The 22,887-nt window shown below is 37.6% G+C and overlaps 5 protein-coding genes and 1 long non-coding RNA gene across 6 annotated transcripts; 1 reads left to right on the forward strand and 5 right to left on the reverse strand.

The window, feature by feature from the left end:
- Positions 1-1,123: 1,123 nt before the first annotated feature.
- Positions 1,124-12,727, forward strand: LOC120423793 (nucleoside diphosphate kinase 6). The gene is made up of 2 exons (XM_039587712.2): positions 1,124-1,570; positions 12,417-12,727. Exons 1-2 carry the CDS (start codon positions 1,198-1,200, stop codon positions 12,527-12,529), a joined length of 486 nt encoding a protein of 161 aa, XP_039443646.1. The 5' UTR covers positions 1,124-1,197; the 3' UTR covers positions 12,530-12,727.
- On the reverse strand, positions 1,629-2,304 carry LOC120423794 (uncharacterized). The gene is made up of 2 exons (XM_039587713.2): positions 2,224-2,304; positions 1,629-2,164 (listed from the first exon to the last, which is right to left on the reverse strand). The coding sequence occupies exon 2, from the start codon at positions 2,151-2,153 to the stop codon at positions 1,683-1,685; it is 471 nt and encodes a 156-aa protein (XP_039443647.1). The 5' UTR covers positions 2,154-2,164; positions 2,224-2,304; the 3' UTR covers positions 1,629-1,682.
- On the reverse strand, positions 6,042-6,758 carry LOC120423795 (RNA-binding protein 39-like). Its single transcript, XM_039587714.2, has 2 exons — positions 6,645-6,758; positions 6,042-6,586 (listed from the first exon to the last, which is right to left on the reverse strand). Exon 2 carries the CDS (start codon positions 6,575-6,577, stop codon positions 6,143-6,145), a length of 435 nt encoding a protein of 144 aa, XP_039443648.1. The 5' UTR covers positions 6,578-6,586; positions 6,645-6,758; the 3' UTR covers positions 6,042-6,142.
- LOC128093128 (polyadenylate-binding protein 3-like) lies at positions 6,965-7,925 on the reverse strand. Its single transcript, XM_052708911.1, has 2 exons — positions 7,775-7,925; positions 6,965-7,716 (listed from the first exon to the last, which is right to left on the reverse strand). The coding sequence occupies exons 1-2, from the start codon at positions 7,836-7,838 to the stop codon at positions 6,980-6,982; spliced, it is 801 nt and encodes a 266-aa protein (XP_052564871.1). The 5' UTR covers positions 7,839-7,925; the 3' UTR covers positions 6,965-6,979.
- On the reverse strand, positions 8,026-9,428 carry LOC120423792 (polyadenylate-binding protein 1-like). The gene is made up of 4 exons (XM_039587710.2): positions 9,269-9,428; positions 8,972-9,049; positions 8,507-8,911; positions 8,026-8,449 (listed from the first exon to the last, which is right to left on the reverse strand). The coding sequence occupies exons 2-4, from the start codon at positions 9,030-9,032 to the stop codon at positions 8,115-8,117; spliced, it is 801 nt and encodes a 266-aa protein (XP_039443644.1). The 5' UTR covers positions 9,033-9,049; positions 9,269-9,428; the 3' UTR covers positions 8,026-8,114.
- Positions 12,728-14,336: 1,609 nt separating the features above from the next.
- On the reverse strand, positions 14,337-15,071 carry LOC128093129 (uncharacterized). Its single transcript, XR_008212258.1, has 2 exons — positions 14,900-15,071; positions 14,337-14,834 (listed from the first exon to the last, which is right to left on the reverse strand). It is a non-coding gene; the product is annotated as an uncharacterized LOC128093129 (long non-coding RNA).
- Positions 15,072-22,887: the final 7,816 nt, after the last annotated feature.

Here is a 22,887-nt window from a genome sequence, read left to right on the forward strand (position 1 = left end):
GATTAATTTTTTTAATATTCAGGCAAATACAAGGCGGTTGTAAATATGTTTAAAATTTAGTGCATGTAAAGTATGGCATGCTAAAAAGATAATTTTTATTATTAAACTTTTTTTGCAAAAAATGCTTTAAATGCAATAGCAAGATTATGAATATAAAAAAATCATGTTGTTTTCATGTAATTTAAAAATATACTCAAATTAATTAAAAAAAAATACAATAAACTTTATGACTCATTATTTTCTGTATGATTCAGTTCAACTTTTATTAAATTTTTAAAGTATTTTAGATTTTATTTTACCTGTGTTCTCCTTCATTTTAAAATCATTTTTGAGAAGAATGGGAAATGCTGGAAATTATGTTATAACTTTATTAGAACGAAATGCTATACATTATTTTTGTTAGGTCCTTGTCGGTACTGAAACCTGGTTAGCAATGAGTCTGCTTTTGTAAATGCAGTTTTCTTAAACCTAAGAAAAACCTAAAACTACAGAGGATCTTGTGTGTAAATGTTAGTGGGAGGGAGCCAATTACCCGCGGCGTACTGGGGGTTAGTATTAAGAGAAAATATTCTAGCATAAATGGATCTAAGATCGTTAAAAAATATAAGCTTGATCCATTTCTAAATGTTTCAAAAGTTAAACTAGATTTAATCAATGAAAAGTTTTTAAATGTTGAGATAATTGCAATAACTTAACTATTCAATAATATCATTTTGAGAAAGAATCTGTTTTATCTGAAAATCTGTACAAATCAGTACGGTGACCCAAATATCTGTTATCTGTACGTACAGATTCTGTACTCAAATCTTTGCTGAAAATCTGTACCATGACAGATAAATCTGTACATGTGGCAACGCTGCTTCGCACTCAGTAGGCGCTGAGCACGTGCTCGCGAGAGAATCATTTCTCTCGCGCTTGTTTCGTTTTCCCTCTCTCTGTTTTGGTTGCCGTTTTGAGGGGGTCATTCATGGTTGCTGCGATGAACGGGGTGCAAATTTGAATAACTTCAAATTTGAATTTTATTCGATTGCTTCGATTGAAATTTAGTTTCTGTATTTTTCTAACATAAATGTAATATTTTAATTAATGACGTAATTCTCGAAAGACCCATTTAATACAGTCTGGACTAAGAATGAAAACAAAAATCGTTGCGTAAAGTGTTCCCCGCCGAAATCTCGCGAAAAAGTGAATGAAACCATGGCTGCGAGTGCGTTTACGTTGGCCATCTTCAAGCCGCACCTGCTGAAGAATCCCGTGGCCTACTGCGCGACGGAGCAGCTGATCGCAGCCAGCGGCATCCGGATCGTGTCGCGCAGGAAGCTCAGCCTGACGGAGCGGCAAGCCAAACAGTTTTACCGCGACCACGAGGGCAAGTTCTTCTACGGGAGGTTGATTAGTCTGATGACGAGCGGACCGCTCGAAGTGCTAGTTCTGTCCGGGGAGAACGTGATCAGCCGGTGGCGAGCGCTGATGGGACCGACCAAGGTGTTCAAGGCGGTCTACACGAACCCGGACTGCGTCCGAAGTTTGTACGGGTTGTCGGACACGCGGAACGCCAGCCACGGTTCAGGTGAGTCAAAGCCTACTACGTTTAGAATTCAACAAAGTCTTTTATTTAGAATTAATTTCAAATTCAATGCATTATAATCCTCTAATAATTGTAAGAACTTGTGGTGGACAAATCACTTCTTCGTTCCCCGTTTTGGCGGGTGAGCCATGGCCACGTGCAGCTTCCGTCCCGCCAGCAGATGGCCATTCATTTTGGCCAAAGCCTTGGCAGCATCCGACGCGTTGGTGAAGTGTACGAACCCGAATCTCTTGGAGGTTCCAAGCGCGTCCTTGACGATGTTGACGCGCGCGATGGTTCCGAAGGGAGCGAAAAGGGTGCTCAGCTGTTGCACGTCGACTGACTTGGCCAGGTTCCGGACAAATAGTGTGTCACCCTGGGAAGGTGGGTTCTTGGTTGATTTGCAAGAAAAAAACTGTTGCGGGTGCTCCCATACTAAATCGCTTTCCTCGTCGTTCAGGTCGCACAACTCGTACCAATCAAACACGTCTTCGTAATTTTCGACTTCGTAACACTCCAACCAATCATCGTCACAACCTTCTTCGTTTACGTCAAAGTTCAACCATTCACTATCATCAAAATCCATCTTGGATGTTGCTGTTGATGAAACAATGATAATTAGAATCTAAAATTTTCAACGGTAATCAATCCAAAACCTCCAAAGGGCTTCCGAACTTGGCAGAGTAGGCGGTGCAAGGCGGCAAATCAAAAATGCTTCCGGAGAACGCGACAGAAACTTTCGTAATGATTGAATGATCAGGCAAGCGCAAGGCACTCTAGATTTTATGCCGACTAGTCAGTCTAACGGATTCAACGGATTTTAAAGCACGGTTTCATTGGTCGACATAGAATTGCTAGACAAGCAATCGAAAAGATCCTAATTTGGTTCTGTTTGATTTTGGTTATCGTGAAATTAGAAAAGCGAGGTGTGAACCTGGAGTAAAACTTTCGCTGCTGTTATGTTTAAGTTTAACTCCATGTTGCACTTTTAATATCTCGATAGGATATATTCAGAGTTGTTTATCAGTAACACGTAAGTGCTAATAACTTATGATAGGTTTGTCAAATCTTTGATGTGTTTGGCTCATTAGAAAGGTCTTTCAAATACCTTTCTAAAAATGTATAACATGATGGTTTTTCTTACAAAAACCACCCTTTTTTCAATCTTCCGGACTGTTGTTAAAATAGTTTTTTAAGCAAAACTTTTGAACTACTTTTCTAAACTTCATAATATTAACTAGGGTCGAGTGAGGCCAAAACGATCCAAATCGGTTCAGCCAGTCCAGATATAATCGTGTGCAAATTTTTCGGTGCACGGACTCACCTCCAGGCACTTGCACATACATTTGTTCAGAATTTGATTCTGAGTCGATGGGTATACGTGAAGGTGGGTCTACGAGGTGTAAATAAGACGTTCATTTTTCGAGTGATTTTATAACCTCAGTAAGGTGAGGAACGCAAAAAAAAATGGTAACTGAACCAACAACCCCGATGGTAATTTAAAAATTTATAGAATTTTTCAAAAATCAAATATTTAATAATTTTGAACATTGAACAATTATAAAATTTTAAAAAAAGCATTTTTAGGATAAAAAATATAAAAAATTGAATAATAAAAAAAAAGAAAATTTAATTAAGACAAATTCAAGAAAATAAAAAAAGTTCAATCATTTCGATCAAACAAAACTTGAAAACTACCTATTTAAAATTTTGAAAAAAATCAAGAATTCAGATAAATTTTAAAATATTCAAAGAATTAAACAAAAATAAAACATAAAAATTCAAATATTTTTGAATTTCTTGACACAAAAGTTTCTACTTGACAGCTGGTTCCAAAAGGACCATAGTTGATCCATCGAAAAAATGTGTTGTCTTGTCAATTTATTTGTTTGCATTAAAATGAAAAAAAAGTAATCAGAAATGGGTGTCAACCACGGTGTCAACACGGTGTCAATGTGTGTTTAATCGTACATAAAAATTGTCATAAGACCCTATTGTTCCTCTTGTCGGACTTTCCGACGTCATTCATTCGAATTTTTGAATTTTTTAAACAAAAATTATAATTAATCCAAAAATATGATAAAATATTTTTTTAAATTCAAAGAATTAAAAATCTTTATATTTAAATTAATAAATAGTTTCTCTATTTCGAATGTCCATTATTTCGATTGCTCGCTACGTCAAAATCACTCAACCTTCAAAACCAGTTGTCAAACTGATGCTGACGTTTCAATCCCATTGTTCGAAAATTTCCGAGCACGTGGTTTCAAGCTTTTGAAAGTTGTCAGTCGTTCCAATTAGCAAATTTGGAATCGCTCATTCGAATGCAGTTCCATTCGAAAAATGCTCTTTACTTAAAATTTCAAATAAGGAGATTGCAAGTAACTTTTGAAGTTTAAGTTTCAACCACCGATTTTTATAATCGTTCCGAATCTCACATCGCTCTTTTGAATTTCTTTATCCAGCTTTTTAAGCGAAAATGGCGTTCGAATGGTGAACGCCCGAAATGTCAAAATAACGCAGTGGTACCAACATTACGAAAAAAGTGTGCCATGGCATGACAGCCGCGTTTTTTAAATGTTGGTGCTACTGCGCGATATTGACATTTCGGACGTTTAATATTCGAACGCCATCTTCGCTTAAAAACCTGGATAGGACCTTTTCAAATAAAACTCTAGAAATCTATAAAATTATTAAACTCACCCCTGCGAAAACAGCCGTTATAAATTCGACAAAATCAGTTCCGAAGGTCGACAAACCGTGTTTCGACTTGATCTGAAATCCTCGCTCGACCTTCATTCGACTTTTCATTCCGGAACAGGTTCGTTGTTTTTTGCCACTGCAATTTTTCACTGCCTACTGACACTCAAAAAAATCCACACGTAGATGCTACGTGAAAAATCACGTAACCCCAATTTTCCCCTCCATAGGTCTGTTTTACGTGACACACGTAAAAATAATGTGAATGTGTACCGGCAAAAAAAAAATACTTCACGTTGATGCTACGTGAAAAACCCTATAGTATTTTTCCACTAGGTTTATTCATGTAGCTTTGATGTGTTTTGAAATGTAACTCCAACGAACCCACTCGAGTGCGCCAAATTTCTACGTGATTATTTTAGTATGAAAATTGACGGCGTACGGTGAAGACCTCCTGCCGGACTGTTCCAGTAAATTTTCTTTAAAAATGTAAAAGTTGGTAAGTAATATTATGTTTAATTTGGTTCTTTTTTGAATAATTGATGTTATTTCAGAAACCGGTAGAACAATTTCCTTTCCCTGTGGCCTCTGGAATTCGGTCCGGTGCCAACATTATCGACCTGAAGGACTCCTAAAAGGCAACCCCGGTTTCTTCAGAAGGAATGGCCATCAAGGTCTGTGCTACCGTGGTGACACCACCGGAACTGCCACGGACGTGGTATCGCCGAGTGTGTCGTCTTAAATCTGATAATCTACACCGGGTGCTTTGCGGTCACCTTCATGCCGGCCATGACAAGTTTGATGCCCTCGCGTGTGACGCTAAAGAGCAGGAGCAGCAGTTAAACGTAGTCCACAAGGCCAAGGACTCCACCAATCGTAGATCAACGGTGAGAAGGCCAAGGTCAAGCCCATCGTCGTGGTATTTCTTGTTTGGAAGCATAATATAAGAAGTGATCTGTGTTGCATCGGTGAGATTGTTCAGAAATAAATGATGTTTTGATAAATATAATAAGTTTGAATAACATAATTTAAAACAGAAGTGTACTTTCTTTTTATTTATATTCGAAAAAAGAATGAAATAACCTCGGAAATAACCTTCTAAAACTAAAACAAATCATATAACGTTTACTACAACAAACATGTACAAATCATAGGTTGATTCATTTAGCTTTTACGTGTGAAACACGTAGAAACAACGTGAAATGATCTGGCCAAACAAATTTCATTTCTACTAGCGTCACCTCGTAGAAGTTACGTGAAAACTCTAGTGGAAAAATACCACATAGCTTTTCACGTAACTTCAATGGGAATATTTTTTTGAGTGGAGGTGAGTTTGAAACTGAAGATAATTTCTCGATTAAATTTTCAAAAGGTCCTATCTGCATAGGAAACCCATGAGGGATAGGCTGTTTTGAAAATTTAATCTAGATTTCAGAAATTTTCCTGTAATAACACATTTTTTCAATATTTGCAGTCATTATGGCCGAAACGGTGCTTTACATCAACAACCTGGACCAGGCCACCACGGACATGGACCTGTACCACGAGTTTATCCGCTACGGGGCGATCCGTTCGACGGCGCTCGCCCAATCGATGGACCGCACGGGCACGCACCTGCACCACGGAATCGTGGCCTTCTTCGACGCGACGTCAGCGGCCAAGGCGCGGAACGAAGCCAATGGGCGGCTGTTCCGTGGGCGCCCGATGGAGGTCACGTTCGGCAATTCGATGTTTCCGTTTTGAGGATTTTCTAGCAAAAATGAATGAGTTTGGAATGTTTAATAAAGTTCAGTTTCTTTATTTTCGTGCGTTTTGATTACAAATCCGTAACATGTCGTAATTATTGTGAACTTTGAAATGACAAAAATGGAAATCTCAGAATTCCATAAAGTTTGGCTGGTGCGCCATCGTCACCTTCAGCTTCTGTCCCTCCACGAGCCGACCGTTCATCTGGGCCATGGCCTTGGCGGCATCGGCCGCCTCCACGAACTGCACGTAACCGAAACCCTTGGAGCGGCCCGTCTCCTTGTCCATCACCAGGCGGAGCGCCGTAACGGTGCCGAACGGAGCGAATTCCGCCGCCAGCTGCTGGATGTTGATGGACCGCTTCAGATTTCCCACGAACAGGACCTTGCCCTTGGTGGATTCTTTCGGGGCCTTGACCTTTGCAGCAGCGGGTCTGGCAACCGGAGCAGGAGCCTCCCGGCAGCAAGTCGGAGCGCCACGACGGATTCCGGCGGTTAGAGCGGTCATGCGCACGAGGCCATCATCCGTGAAGGTGGCCAAGATCAATCCGACTGGACGCGACATGGTGCAGAGCTTGAATTATTCGAAATCAGTTAAATTTCTCAAGTTTTTCACTTTTTATCTAACTTACGTAGTAGGCGGTGGAAAAATTCTCGAGCAGCAAAACGAAAATCAATCGGAAGCAAGCACAAAAGAAAACGCAATGTCGACTTTGAACAAAATGTCGGACAGGGGGTCATTCGTAGATGACGTTTACGCTTTGAAGCAGGGCTGCGAAAAGTTAATTTAAGAAAACACAGTAAAACTCCGATGGAACGACAGAATCGAATCGAATTTATTGCTTTGAAAGTTCCGATAGCTTGAATTGTATAAAATTTTATACTTTTTGCTTATAAGATTTGTAACAGAGATTATTATAAATGTAATTTAACAAACAAAAATGGTTCTGGAAATCGATGCAAACTGTTAAGCCGCGGCACATCCGGCCGGAGCAAGTTTCAGCTTTTGGGACGGGGTGTCTGGCGTTCCACAGGAGCAAGGGGTGGCCGCTGGAGGAGGTCCTCGTGGTTCCGTGACAATGACACCCGGGGTGACAGTGGTATGCTGTTGGCGGACTGGCATTGGCACAGGTTCCAGTTGTTTTGGCACTGGTGGCGGTTGGTAATTTGCGTGGTTTCCTTCGTAGTTGTAGTAGGCGTTGACTACTGACGGAGCTTGCTGAATTGGTTGGTTATTTCCGTGATAATTACGATCATCGTAGTAGGCTTGATCCATTGAATCGTCGTCGTCATCGTAGTAGTCATCTTCTTCGTAATAGTCATCATCGTCATCGTACTGACCACTCTCCTCGGCCAGTCGAGCTTGTCGATCCTCCCAATATTCCGCCGGGGCCACGTACAGTTCGGTGCCCTCGATGGGTCGGCCATCCATCCAGTAGCGTGCGTCGGCCGCCTCCCCATCGTTGGCGAACCAAACAAACCCAAAGCCTTTCGAGTAGCCGTGCCGGTCCAGAAAGATCTTCGTTCCGGTTACGGTCCCGAACGGCGCAAACATACATTCCAGCAGGAACTCGTCGATGTGATCTTCCAGATACTTGACGTATAAGGGACGGACGTGGCCCGATTGGGGGCAGGACGGCGCAGGCCGCGGAAAAGGAGCGCAGTGGCGCCTCGAGTAAATCCGGTAGTATCTTCCGTCGGAGGCTGGTGGGGGTTAAGGAACATGAGAAATGTCCGCCAGCGGAACGAATCGGATACTTACAGTCAAACTCCCAGCCGTACAGGATGTCGTCCTCTTCGGGAGCGTCATTGTAGAAGAAGCTCATTTTCGCACCTTCACGTTTCGGTTGTTTCCGGCAAATTGAACACAGCAAGCTTTGAGCTTTGAAACGTATGAAGCGCGCGCTTTTCTTTTGTTGTGACGTGTGACGTCATTCCAGATATTTTTTTAAAAAGGTGGAAACTGTCAGATGAATCGAAGTACACCGAAATAAAAATTCACTTCTAAATTAGTCTGATTGGTTAATGATATCAAAAGTTTATTTAGTTAAAATAAGTTTTTTCTATGTTTACATTAAGTTAAGCTGAGTTATCTTCAGCATCTACCAGTTATTGGCCAGCTCAACGTCCAAACAGTAGTCTTCGATGCACCGTCCGTTCATCCAGTACATGGCGTAGTCCGTTTCTTCGTCGGTTGCGAACGTCACGAATCCGAACCTTCTCGAAGCGCCGCGCTTATCCGTAGCGAGTTCCGTGTTGGTCACACGGCCAAACGGGCTAAACAGGTTGTACAGGTCGTTGTCGTCTATTTTCCAGCTTAAGTTGCCTACGTACAGTGGTCGCACATTGTGCTGTGCAGGACCAGCCGATTTCAACGGGCTCGGAAATGGAGCACAGTCACGTGGCGGAAAGATGCGAACATACATCTTTTCGTGAACTAAAAAACAAACATTTCTTATTATTTTGAAAACATAACACCTCGTCTGCAACTCACCATCATAATCCCACCCGTACAAGATGTCGTCATCGTCGACGTCCTGTTCCAATTCCGCTTCCCAGCGCGCCTGACGATCTTCCCGGTACTCGGCCGGGGCAACGTACAGCTCACAGTCCTCAATCCAGCGGCCGTTCATCCAGTACAACGCCTCGTCGGCCTCATCATCGCTTGAGAACCACACAAATCCATACTCCTTCGAGTTTCCGTACCGATCTTGGACGACCCTGGTCCTGACGATTTTTCCAAACGGAGAAAACATGCCTTCCAGGCCGTACTCATCGACGTTTCCGGGAAGGTTCCGGACGTACAGGGGACGAACGTCGACCTGCTGGAACCGGGAGAGTGTAGGTCTCGGGAAAGGGGCGCAAAATCGGCCCGAGCGCACGTAACAACCTTTATAAGCTGGGAATGGTTAGTTATTAGAAATGTTGAATTTGGTTGAAAAGCACCACAATTACTTACTATCAAACTCCCAGCCAAACAGAATGTCCTCGTCGTCGTTATCGTCGTAGAAGAAACTCATTTTAGATGGAAAGATATCTGAAATAATGAATATAATCAAAGTCAAAGAAAAATCTACAACTAATGGACCTGTTACTATAACTGGTTTTTAAATAAAATCAACCATAAACATATGATTAAAATAAAAATCAAATAAACTTAATTATTTGGATATATGCAATCGCAATTTAGGAATATCAAATTTGTATAGATTCTCAGTAAAAATTCGGTCAAATTTTAAATTTTAAACAAACTTACCGTAACTTCCTTAAAGTACACTGAACTAAATGAAACTCAAAAAAACCTTCAACTTCACCCACAACTTCAAAGTCTCAAGTGAGCCATCCGGTTCAATCGACACAACGGCTTGGAATGTTGCGCAGAAATGCTAGTGTAAGCATTCTGTGTGCAGTTGACGAAATGTGTTTATGTTTGGTTTTTCGAGTTTACCGAGTGGACCTTACATATGTGCACGGTGCACACACTAACTTGGGCGTAAGGGTCATAAATTGTGGACGCGAGAATAATCCACTTTTAGCCAGGGTGGCCACCCTAGTTGGGAAATCGGGAAAGCCAGGAAAAAGCCGGGAATTCGCCAAAATCCACCAAAAATCGGGAAAAATCGAAAATTTGGGCAAAAGCTCGGGAATCCTAAGCATACTTTTTTGAAAATTATTTTCAATATTGAAATAAAAAAAAATTAATAATTTAGTAATATTTTGAATAATTTGCAAATTAAATTCACTAAATAATTTTTTTTCTTCTTCCGTAACTTACTTTAAATTTGAGATTATTTTCGATTTGTCAATCTAATTGAGAACTAAAAGGTTATTCAAGACATTAAAAATCCTAATAAATATTGGATGCATTTGACACAAACTTTCTTAATATTTTTTTATGAATCAATTTTAGTTTATCAAATAAGAGGTAACATTTAACATAAAACAACAATAAAGTTAAAAAACTAAAACAAAAGCAGAGTCTAATTTCAATATATATGACCAGCGTAAAGTTATGATTCTTTTTCACTGTGTTTCTGATTAGTAGGAAAAAGATTCAAATTTGAATTTAGCTATAAGTTTTTTTTTTGGCAGATATGTTTATTTGTGTAACTACATTCATTAAGTCATTTAAATTTTTTTCCAAATATTTCCCTTGAACTTTTTTGTAAGTATGATTTTCAGTTATCGAAAAACTTAAATATTGAATACAACCCCAACGTTGTTAGTTCTGAATGAAAAAATGTAAAATCAGATTTTCGTTTTGAAAGAATGAAAAAAAAAAATTAAATTGCTGAAAAAATAATTCCAAAATTTTTATTCATATTTATTGAAAATGTGATTAAAGAATTAGCCTCTCCAAACATTTTTTATTAGTGGTAAAACATTGAATCTCATGAAATTATATATTGAGATTGAACAAAATAAAGTAATAAAATACTAATTAAAATAAGATCTTTCAAAAACTTTTTATCGATTTCCTGTTTTTTTTTTCTAAATTCTTTAAAAAAATAATAACATTGGTCATGTTTTGAGCGTTCTTTGACTAAAAAATAAATGAGAAATAACATTTTAAATTCATTAGTCTTTAACTTTTTGCCATTTCCTGTTAAAAGTAGAAGAAACTATACGTTTGCCAATCTCAAAAATAAACATTAATATTTTAAGTATTGTTAAGCATCCTGTTATTTTTCAAAGACTTATTGTGTATTTGCTTTAATTTTTGAAGTATTTTTTTTTGAGAATTTGTTGCTAAGTTTCTTCTTTTACGAAAATTGTCAATAGCTTGATTTTTTTTATAAATCTTTTAGATTTTTTTCTTTTTGATGGATGATGTTTACTTTTTTTTGAGTTTTTGTTTGAAATAATCCTTCAGATAAGTAATGGCAATTAATTGAATTTCTGGGATTTGAGTGGGCACCCTGCTTTTAGCTTTTTTAGGGTCTGCTTGACCCCGGTAGGACTAAAAAGTGATGAAATTGTGTACCTAGATCAGGAAAAAATCAAAAACTAACAATCTCGATGGCGGCGCGATAGGATGACCTAGGCCAGGAAAAAATGGAAGAGATTGAGTCATACAAATGTCAGCATTTTTGTATGACCCAATCCACACCTAATCACGGTCATAAAAAATTGAAAATTTCGAATATTCCATTCCCTTCTATCGAATATTTATTTTTTTTCCAATATTCCTGAAACTTATAAATTCAACAACACAAATATTAATGGGATTATGATATTTTTATTTGCGTGTATCAAAACATTTAAAATAATGAATCAAAAAGTTAAGAAATTTAAAAATTTGGGAATAGCAAAATTCACAATACAAATATTAAAAAAAAAAACTAAAAAATCAAACTAAAAAAATTAAATTCAAAAGTTCAGAAATCAAAAAAGCAAAAATAAATGAAATTTTAATTATTTATTAATTTGGAATCTTATAAAATCAAAAATACAAACATAAAAAAACAAATTTTCAAAGCTAAGAATTTCAGAATTTTGAAATTATAGTATTTTAGAATTTTGAATTTCGTATACAGGTAGTATGAATTTTTTACTGTATTTTATTTTATTGCATTGAATTTCTGTTTGTAACATTTTTGAATTTTTGAACATATGTTTTAGAATATTTTAATTTTAATAATTTGTTAAACGAAAAGAATGTGCAACTATTTCATGAATTTCAAAATAAAAATTTGGTTTAGCCTCCTGTTGAAATGCAAAAACTTTAAATTTTAAAATTTTATAATTCGAATTTTTGATAATCATTGTTAAGGAAACTAGTTCATTATTGAAATTTTCAAAATGTTCAAGGGTGCACAGCAACCAAGGAAGTTGTTATCTTCTTAATTAAAACTTGCGGACCCAATCTTGCAACAATCTGATAGTACTTTGGGGAATAAATAAAAAAATATTGATAGCTTCAAACATAATTTCCATTCCTTTTTGGAAATCTTCTTATTTTCTAGAAATTTGATCATATTAGTTGAATTTTAGAATTTTTTTTTCTTATAGCACTATGACAGTTCATTTTCTTCAACTTTTTACCTTACCCAAGTAATATTTTTTCCAGGAGTTCTACAAGAGCTCTTCAAGATAGCTACAGCATAGCAGTTTGGACCGCGGTAGGATAAAACTCTCTTCAAGTACTCTTCCAAACTCCTGAAGAAGTTTTGAAGAGAATTTTATCCTACCGCGGTCCAAACTGCTATGCTGTAGCTATCTTGAAGAGCTCTTGTAGAACTCTTGGAAAAAAATGTTACTTGGGTATTCTACTACAAAGTAACCACAAATTGCGCCAGTGTTTGCAGAATTTCCAATGCGCCAAATAAACGGTCATTATCTTCTTAAGTAGCGGTGTGTCATTTAGTTGACGTTTTTCTTTCTTTCTCAAATCTTCCTTCCAGATTCCCTGGCATCGTTCCTCACCGAGGCAGCGATATTCTTCCCGGATCAGCAATTTCCAGAAGCCGCCGCGACCGATAATTGCCAACCGGTTACGTCGGGTCGAGGAACTTAGAATCGCAACATTATTTCGGATCATTTGCATTTTGTAATACAGGGTAGCGAAATTATGTGTTTGATGTTTGTTTTTTGGTTGTTTAAAAAAGTTTGTTTATTGAATTTAAGTTGCTTTCGCTACCCTGGCCCTTAGTGTTAATTTAGTCTCTGAGTAATAAACGCAAGATTGTCACATTTTGCCCTGATGGCGCGCAGATATCTGGTAACGAAAAACCTCAGCAAAGTATCACATTCGTCCCGTCCCTCGACTTAAGGGTTTTCTCGTAACTCGCAAGCAGAGTGGGGTTATGACAAAGTGAAATTTAACACCTCCTTCATTGTTGCTTTTCAGTTCGACGAAATTTTAGCGGCGAACGTGCCCGGCTAAAGTTTGGTTCGTGTGGGATGAATTTTGCGGGGAAAAATATGCAAATTCGTAACATGATAGCGAATTTCCCCCTTTACGGATGAGCAGAGAGATCAGTTTTTCAACAAGGCGTTTGTTGAACTTCTCAAAAAATGAAGCAAAGCAATAAAAAAAAAAAAACACATTGACTAGCAAATGCGCTAATTATGCCGAGATGGAACACGCGCTAAGCTCCTTCAAGTCAAGCATGGCAACTCCCCCCACCCCTGAACAAAGATATCAACCAAACACGCGGTTAACCACATGGCTTAGCTCTCGGTGCTACCGCAAATACGCGATCTCATCTTCACCATCTCAACCATCAACATCTCCTCTCCTCGCAGTTTAAAGTTCAAAAAACGGCGCGAGCGCGCACGCGTGCGAAACATCGAGTCTCTATTCATAATAATCATAGCAACCCACCATCAGCCTGCCAACAGCCACTCCTAGTCGTCTAGAGTAGGCATACCCAACTATACCTACTTATTGGACAAGTTTTGCTACTGCCCCGGCTACCATGGGAACCACACATCAACTCCGCGGCTTGCTTGCTTAGGATGATAAATGCTCGCCCAGTGCAAGAGGTTTGACCCGTGCCCAATCCGCGGCTTCTCGCGTGCCTCCCATCAGCTGGGTTGGCTGGTGGGGTGCGGATATCTCGCGGTCATCAGCGTGGTCCCCGCAGAGTTGGAGAACCAGGTACGGAGGGAGGGCGGCGCGGTGACACTGAGCACGAGGCACCAGCGGCGCAGTGGCACCCAGGGAGTAGACGACCTGTCAAACTCCATACAGTGTGAGCCTACCTCTCATCTTTTGAGATCTTTTGGTACTTTGACATGTTTTGGTACTTTGACAAGTGAGAAGTGTCAATTTTGGTACTGATGAATTACCCTAATATCGCACAACTTGGTTTTCATTCGGGTAAAATGTCAATCATCAATCTTACCTATTTATGGAAATTAAATTTCTGAGAGGTTTTAAACTATTTTTTGTCGTTTTCTTATTGCCACAAACAGTATAAATAAATTCAAAGGTGTTGGCTTGGGTTTTGGATGTTTTCATGTAATTTTTTTAGTCAGTCGCCGATCTGCTGACCTGACGATGCTTGGTCAGCTCAGTACAGCACCAAATTGCTGCTGCTCAAAACGCAAACAAACACTGCTCCGTTTCCGCCGGGGGAACCGGAATGACGAGAACAGATCGAGGAGGAACGGGTCAAGTTGATGCGAATGTTCAACAAATCCCGCGCCGGTTATAGTTATTCAAACGCCCGAGGAGGCCAAAGCCAAGCGGGAGAGGATTCGACAGGTGGCGAAAGTGCACGAGAAACAATTAATCGAAAACCGCGACCAGAGGAAAGTTTTGGGGCAAAAGGAGCACGAGACTAGGACAGGCAGGAATAGATCGAAACACGCGGCCGTTCGGGGCAGGCAACAGGGCAAAGCTTCATTTATTTATTTTGTAATATGTCTGTTGATCTCCTTCCGGATTCAGCCGGTGCTGGACCGTTTGCTCCATGAGGTGGCAGCCGTGTCCAAAAACCAATTGATAGGACAAGACACCCATAATTCGCATACTGGAAGATTCTGCAGCACGTTGACGTCGGTCAGTTCCGTCAGTTTTGGGAAACAGCCGGTTGATTCCTTCTGCGATCGTGGACATCATTCCGGGTACATTTCAGTTTGGTTTGGTCGTTCTCAGTGATGGTTCGGAGTCTGCGTCAAGCGAGAATCGTTTGGGGGTGCTCAAAGCGGCCTGGTTGGTGCGCTTTCGGTTGACCTTGGTGTGGCAATTCCGGCACAGCGTTTCGTTCATTGCAAGCGCTATCTCCTTCGAGCCGAACACAATGTAGATGAAGCCCCCGGATGTCCATGAACCACGCCGTGGGTTTTGTTGTTGGGTTCACTTTGCGACTGCACTGGGGGAGGTGGAGATTCATATTTTATTAAAAGATCATTGTAGCACTGCTCTCTTTACACCTACCTCGTGGAAGATTTGATTAATTTGATTGACTATTGATAAGAAACGACATAATTTTGTTGCTTTTTCGCATCTTTACTTTTATCGCTGTTATAAACAAACGCCCACTGTTTATAAACAAACGACGCCATATTGAAATGATGTGAGGTAGGCTGAAATCCCCAGCTGTCATCCCCCTGGTGGCACCCATCTAGTCACCCATGGAGCATGGTTTATCGTGCTCCTTTTGTGGCGGCGGGCTACCGTTGAATGGTGGGAGATGGTTACTGCGATCGAAATGAGTTGATCGGATGGAGACGCATTGATTTCAACATGATTCTTGATCATGACGCGATGATTTTCACTCACAATTAAATTTTTTGCATAAATAGTTCTGTGTAGATCGCGATTTTATTTCTGGATTTTTGTTATAGTACTTTTTATTTAGGTGAATCTTTTTCTGATGTTTCCTCATGTCCAAATAAGGCCGTTGCAAATATTTGTTGAGGTTGCCCAAAGTCGAAGGGGGACAAAAAATAAAATAAGTAAAAAAATGAAATCACAAGCCACACAGAAAAAAAAATGATGGTAATATTCATCAGGAAATGGTGACAGATTTTGTGGCAAAAAAAATGATTAATTTTACCTCTGAAAATGATGAATTTTCATCAGTTTTTGATGAATATTCATCAGGTTCACATTTTTACAAATTTTTTATGTAATATTACTCAAAAAAAGAGGTAATATTCAACCTACCAAATTTTCAACATTCCAAAATTCAACTTTTTTTTTCTGTGCATGGTACTAACATTTGAATGAAATTTTTTTTTAAAAATGCATTTTTCACCTGGCTATTGTTTTGCCATCATTAGTTTTCAAAATATCTCAGTATTGAGGAATTTTTGTTCGCCGACTGTACAACGGAATTTCTCAAAAAATAAAATATATAGAGATTTAAAATTGTTAATAAATACAGGCAAATGCATATTAAAATATTTTCAGCTGATTGCACTCAAAATTTCTTTAAAATTTTTAGGTTTTTTGTAAAAATATATGTTTGCCTTCTGATTTTTCGGACCGATTTTGAAGGGGGGTTTCTGTTTGTGAGTATTTTCTAATCAACCAAGCCTTTGTCAAAGGTGTGAGTTATAATCAGGACTAATCAAGCACATATTTTCAATTTTAACAAGTTACACAATTGTTAAATGAAATGTTATTTCGAAATATTTTTAGTTCAAGATTTACCTTCATATTTTTTGTAATTATTTGGCCATAAAAGAAAACTTTCGATCTTAAAAAATCACTAAATTTTTAAATGACCTATGAAAAAATACAAAATGTTCTTTACGATTGAATTTTTGTTACAGTGGATTTTATGTTTTGTACTTTTAATAGTTGTCTAGGAAAATCAGTAAGCATCTTTTTGGCTTTAGGCTATTGCAAACATTTTTCCAAGTTGTTTCAGGCAAAAATAGTAGTTTATGCAACAAGTCGCAGAAAGAAGATCCAACAAGGTTCACCGCATTGAATAAATACCAAGTTTTTCAACGCGTTCAATACAACTTTTTTTTTTGTAATTCCGAAAAACACCCTACGAGTGGAATTATAAGTCAGAGTTTATGTGTTTTGTCAATCAATCATTTAAATTAAAAAAAAATATTGAAAGGTAATTCTTTTCGAAATAAGTGCTAAAAAGTTCAACTTTTCAACATCCATTTCAGTGCTGAAAAGTAGAACTTTTCAACATTTATTTTAAAAAGTGTTACTATTCGATTCTGTTATTTATGGTACAGAAAGGTAGGCTCTTTCGTCGTTCGAGAATGACAGGAAAAGTATGTAGTTTCACGACGGAATTGCAAAAAATTTCAATGAATTAGCTGACAACCAAGTTTCGTGAGTGCAACGCGACCTAAACTGCTCTGATTTGTTCCTACCGTTTTTCACTTCCACATTAATCACTACTGGAAACTCTCTCTTTTACTCTCCCGCTCACTCCCATCGGGTAGTATAACAAATGGCTCAAAGAGACAACTTTATCAGCAATATTTTGAAATGTTGTTGTTTACACAACATCAAAGCCATATTTGACATCAAAATAGCACGGCGCTGTCATTTTGTTGGATTCTCTCCTCTCTGAGCATATTTTTTTGTGAATCGGGTCGACGAACTGAGTAAGCAAATAAATTCATTTTATTTGGAGAAAAAAAAAAAAAGTGACGGAGGGGCGGTACGGCCACTTCCGTTTTTGAACATGCAAAAAATTACGTGTTTTTCAATAATTTGCAGCCAACGGTAAAAAACACGATTAAAAACCATTTCTTATCACTTTTTTCATTTTAACGCAAAAAAAAAGTTGACAAGACAACATTTTTCGATGGATCAACTTGGTCCCCTTGGAACGAGCTGTCAAGTAGGACATTTTCTGTCAAGAAGGGCCGTGAAGTTAATTTTTAAAAATTGAATTAAGAATCAATTTTAAATCCTTAGCGGTCGTTCAATGGGTCATTGTACTCAGAAAAATTAGCTTTATCGTTGTGAACAATAATATCACAAATTTAAGCTTAATTTTAGGACCCAATTGTGATGATATGGAAATTTCATTTTATAATTTCGTATTTTTTTGTAATTTTTGCAGGTTTTTTTTTTAGTGTAACAATGTTCTACAAAGTTTTGTGGCAGAGGGGTGTAGGGGTTATGGGTTGCAAGATTGAATATGTAATAAATTATTAAAGGAGTATTTATTATAAGATTGATACCCTTCATAAATAAGAGTTTAGAGCGCAACAACGAGTGCGCACCTTCACGAATATTGCTTTGCGGCCGGCGAAAGAGAGAATGAAGATTGTCAAATCAATTTTGTGGTTAATTTGTGTGGAATTTTGTTTGTACATTAAAAATCAAAATTTGGCTTTTTTTACTGCTCAAGAAGCAGTTTTTGTAAATTTTGCTCGGTTTGTTCTTGAAGTCGTATCGAGGTGCACGGATTTGGATGAAACTTTCAGCGTCTGTTTGTCTATACATGAAATGAACTTATTTAAAAATTGAGCCACCTACGACAAAGGGATCTAACTGATGTTTGATCATTAAATTGCTCGCATTTTCGTTTAACTTGATCAAATCTTAATTTTGAGCTCAATTTTGACATATTAGGAATCCTCGGGAAATTCCACGTAAGTTTGAAGTGTTCAAGTTGTAAATCATCGGTTTATCGGTTAATAATTATTTATTCAGAAAAAAATGTGTACGTTCCAAACCTCCCCCACCGCACTGTCCTGCTCGCTAAATCGTTATCCGCCTGCTACGCAACGCGCCCGTTCTGTCTCACGCTTCGCGCACCAACTCGGCGCGGCCAACTTAGACCCAAGCTTGTGGATGACGACGGCGATGAGATGTTATGGAGCTAAAAAGCATGCCAAACACGCTTCCAATAAATATGTTACCCCTCCTCCCTTGCTGCTCCGTTGTTTTTTCGCTCTGTAACATGGCTCCACTTCACGACCGATCGATGAGACAACCATATCGGATCTCGAGACTTGTGGAGTTGTGGAGTCCAAGTCGGAGAAGTTTCCCACAGTCAGAAGCTCTCGAGTTTGGAGCGTGCCTTCTTCTTTTTATGGCCAGATAAGCCACCACAGATTGAGCGACGAAGAAGAAGAAGTTAAATATGTAAATGGACGCGAGACACAAAAGGTACTCAAAAACTCACCTCACGACTACGAGTCGAAGCGAGTAATAAAAAACAAGAAACGACAAAAGGTGCGATTGGTTCGCGATTTTGAATAATTGAGCTGAATCACAGTTTGGGACCCCATTAGGGACATTTATTTGGAGGTGTTAATTTTTTAAATGATTTGATTTTTTTGTGGTTTGAATTATTTTAAACAAATTTCCTTCACTACAACATTGTTACTGCAAATAATCTTGTAATATCATATTCCTGAGTAATTGTGTCATTAGCTCATTTACCTGGTCATCGCGGTCAGTTCGTTTTAACGATTCCTCTTCACAGTAATTGGACACTCATTTGCCTTAGAAAGCCAGTTCCAGCGACATCGCATGCTTCCCAACAATCTATTTATGATACTCGTGGGGATGATCGCGAACGCGCGCCCATAGCTAATCATAATTACTGTCCTCCGATCATCACACGCTGACTGGTTTTCATCCAACCAACACGGTAGTGGGTCCCCCACCAAAATTAGCATTTCAAATGTGTGTGTGCTCCCCCTCGGCGTGGAACCTAATTTGTAACCGTTCCGAGGCCGAACCGAGCCCATGGTCCAATTTGCATATCTCAGGCACCTCTCTTTCGGCCCCGTGTGAATCGAAAACTGTCAGTTGGTTTTAAATATCACAACATAAAATAATAATTAAGCTGGGGCATGCTTCTTCAATGAAAAGCGAACCCATTTTTATGTGTGTTTGTTCGGTGTCGCGCCCCTATCATGACAGTTTAGGGTAAGTGGGCGTATTTTTGACCAGCGAGATGAAAGAAGAAAAAGAACTAAAAACTAAAAACTAAAAACTAAAAACTAAAAACTAAAAACTAAAAACTAAAAACTAAAAACTAAAAACTAAAAACTAAAAACTAAAAACTAAAAACTAAAAACTAAAAACTAAAAACAAAAAACTAAAAACTAAAAACTAAAAACTAAAAACTAAAAACTAAAAACTAAAAACTAAAAACTAAAAACTAAAAACTAAAAACTAAAAACTAAAAACTAAAAACTAAAAACTAAAAACTAAAAACTAAAAACTAAAACTAAAAACTAAAAACTAAAAACTAAAAACTAAAAACTAAAAACTAAAAACTAAAAACTAAAAACTAAAAACTAAAAACTAAAAACTAAAAACTAAAAACTAAAAACTAAAAACTAAAAACTAAAAACTAAAAACTAAAAACTAAAAACTAAAAACTAAAAACTAAAAACTAAAAACTAAAAACTAAAAACTAAAAACTAAAAACTAAAAACTAAAAACTAAAAACTAAAAACTAAAAACTAAAAACTAAAAACTAAAAACTAAAAACTAAAAACTAAAAACTAAAAAACTAAAAACTAAAAACTAAAAACTAAAAACTAAAAACTAAAAACTAAAAACTAAAAACTAAAAACTAAAAACTAAAAACTAAAAACTAAAAACTAAAAACTAAAAACTAAAAACTAAAAACTAAAAACTAAAAACTAAAAGCTAAAAACTAAAAACTAAAAACTAAAAACTAAAAACTAAAAACTAAAAACTAAAAACTAAAAACTAAAAACTAAAAACTAAAAACTAAAAACTAAAAACTAAAAACTAAAAACTAAAAACTAAAAACTAAAAACTAAAAACTAAAAACTAAAAACTAAAAACTAAAAACTAAAAACTAAAAACTAAAAACTAAAAACTAAAAAATAAAAACTAAAAACTAAAAACTAAAAACTAAAAACTAAAAACTAAAAACTAAAAACTAAAAACTAAAAACTAAAAACTAAAAACTAAAAACTAAAAACTAAAAACTAAAAACTAAAAACTAAAAACTAAAAACTAAAAACTAAAAACTAAAAACTAAAAACTAAAAACTAAAAGCTAAAAACTAAAAACTAAAAACTAAAAACTAAAAACTAAAAACTAAAAACTAAAAACTAAAAACTAAAAACTAAAAACTAAAACAAGAGTACTTTTTCAAAAGGAGCTATGCATGCTAATAGGACCTTTTGGTAAAGTAATCTAGTCATGTCCAAATATTCAGAGACCAAAACAGATCCCTCCCCCTTCTTAATAGAAGGAACGTGCACTGTGTGCGCGATTTGGTCTAAACCAGCACCACCGATTGCCACTCATCGAAGTAAGCACGTCAAACTTCTCGCCTCCCTCCACCTCCCCCGTCACCCACCATCGCAACAACAAGCCATCCAAAAAGCTCTTTCTCTGGTTGCTTTGATCGGTGCCTGATAGCCAGCATGCTTCGAGCGCGATCCGACACGTCCACCGCCCCCCCCTTTCACCCTCACCTTAGGGAGCGTTCTTTTATTACGTAACGCAGTAGGGGGGGAGGGGGGGTCGGAGGCCGTGTTACGCTCCATACAAAATTTTTAAAATTTGTATGGAAATTTTGTTACGAGGGGGGGAGGGGGTCTAAAAGTCCGATTTTTCGCGTTACGTAATAAAAGAACGCTCCCTTACCCGGCTTGGCTCGGTAGTCAGCAGTCGCAGTAGGCCGCCCCTCGCCGCCACCATCGACCCTTTTTTTCTCCTCTGGGGCACGGCGCGACGACCGACCACGTGCGCTCCGCTATAACACTAAACAACAACAACTCCAGCGGCGACGACCGCAAAGAGCTCCCCCCACCAGACTCCCCTCCCCTCTGTGGCCTATGTAAGGAAGGAAAAAGCATAAAAAACAGTGTGGGAATTTCGAGTTAAAAATTATTTTCCCACGAGTCGAGCCACACATTATCATACACAGTCGGGCGAAAAGGGGTGGCAGAACGGGGGTGGGTGTGAAATGGGGGGAGGGCGAAACAGCAGCAGCAGGAGAGAGAGAAAAAACACATAAACAGATGGTGACTTACACACACAGACGAGGTGCGGGCTGTGGCGGCACGCGAACGCAGTAAGCGATGGATTTCTTCTGAGAGGGGGAATTTTGAATAGGGAATGGGCGTCTCCATCGATAAAAAATATTAAAGTTTAACAATTTTAAAGCAACATAAATAAATGGTTTATTTATATGAATTTATCAATGGATTGTTCCAGGTGTTTACAGCTTATGTACAATTCAATAAATCTTAGGCCGTTGCAAATATCTTTTGAAGTTTATGTCCCCCGACTCTGGTCAAAGTCGAGGGGGGGCAAAAATATAAACAATAAATAAACTGAGTTCAAAAATGAAAAATGTTGGAAATTTACGCAGCTCTTCGAAAATATTTAAATCGTTGATCAAGCCATTAACTTGATCAAAAAAATCTAGTCTCAAGATACAGATTTTTGTATTTCTAAATACAGCGACTCCACGTCAAACAGGAGAAATGGGTTGGTAAAAAAGCGGTTTTTGACGTTTTTTGCAAAAAGCAAATAAAAAAAAAAAAAAACAGAAACGGCTGAACAAATTCCACGTTGCAAAAGATTGGTAATACTGTGATAAGTTAAGTAAGCTTCTGTGGAAAAATATAATCACATTTTATAAACATACTTAAATACTCTTAAAGATTAAATTAAAATTATCTTTGCTGATTTGAACCAAATTTGAAGGAGCTCTGAGTTGAAATTTTTTTCTATTATTTTTAAGATGATTTACATAACATACATGATACATATATAACATACTGAGACATGATTATCTGAAAAAATATCGGAATTCGGTACACCAAACACCATGCGTCCCCAGTAAAATGTACTGGGAGCTCATTTTGATGGAGAAGCATGTTACTTTTAGTTCGATTGATTATCCGGAACCCGATAATTTTTTTTTCAAAGAACCATTTCTCAGAATCCTTTAATGGATATTCACCATTTTTGGATATGAAATTTTCTGAAAACGCATAAAGCAAGTATTTTTAGCTGTGAACTTTTTGAGCTCTTGAAACCTTCAAATCAACAAATGAAGTTAGTACTTTACATTCAATGATCAACTTTCTTTTGCAACGAGGCAAGCTAAAATTGGTTCAGCCGTTCCGGAGATATGATTTTTTTTCAGTGGCATCTTTTGACACTGCGAATGCATGGCCAAAGTTTCACAAATTTCAGTCTTGCTAAATTAGTGAATATTCCTCCAATTGTTTTTTCGTTTCTCATCAAATTGTGGTATTTATCTTCTTATTATTTTTTTATTTGCGATTAGAAATATATTTCTCGAAACGATTTGAACATGTGATGGCAAATGTTGGATACAAAAAAGCCGATATACAAGTTTTCAATTGTTTATTAAGTAAATGAATTGAGGGGCCAAAATACGACCTTTGTCAAAGTTTCAGTAAAGTTGGTTTAGATTAATTTTAAGATCAAAACTGATGATTTTTTTGAGTAAAAAT

Source organism: Culex pipiens, chromosome 2 (genome assembly GCF_016801865.2).
Source record: "Culex pipiens pallens isolate TS chromosome 2, TS_CPP_V2, whole genome shotgun sequence".
Lineage (NCBI taxonomy): Eukaryota > Metazoa > Arthropoda > Insecta > Diptera > Culicidae > Culex > Culex pipiens.

Coding starts and splice junctions, on each gene's coding strand:
- LOC120423793 (XM_039587712.2), top strand. CDS start 1,198: ATGGCTGCGAGTGCGTTTACGTTGGCCATCTTCAAGCCGCACCTGCTG. Junction 1,571..12,416: donor GAACGCCAGCCACGGTTCAG/GTGAGTCAAAGC, acceptor TCTTCCTTCCAG/ATTCCCTGGCATCGTTCCTC.
- LOC120423794 (XM_039587713.2), bottom strand. CDS start 2,153: ATGGATTTTGATGATAGTGAATGGTTGAACTTTGACGTAAACGAAGAA.
- LOC120423795 (XM_039587714.2), bottom strand. CDS start 6,577: ATGTCGCGTCCAGTCGGATTGATCTTGGCCACCTTCACGGATGATGGC.
- LOC128093128 (XM_052708911.1), bottom strand. CDS start 7,838: ATGAGCTTCTTCTACAATGACGCTCCCGAAGAGGACGACATCCTGTAC. Junction 7,717..7,774: donor GTACGGCTGGGAGTTTGACT/GTAAGTATCCGA, acceptor AACCCCCACCAG/CCTCCGACGGAAGATACTAC.
- LOC120423792 (XM_039587710.2), bottom strand. CDS start 9,032: ATGAGTTTCTTCTACGACGATAACGACGACGAGGACATTCTGTTTGGC. Junction 8,912..8,971: donor GTTTGGCTGGGAGTTTGATA/GTAAGTAATTGT, acceptor AACCATTCCCAG/CTTATAAAGGTTGTTACGTG. Junction 8,450..8,506: donor GTACGGGTGGGATTATGATG/GTGAGTTGCAGA, acceptor TTTGTTTTTTAG/TTCACGAAAAGATGTATGTT.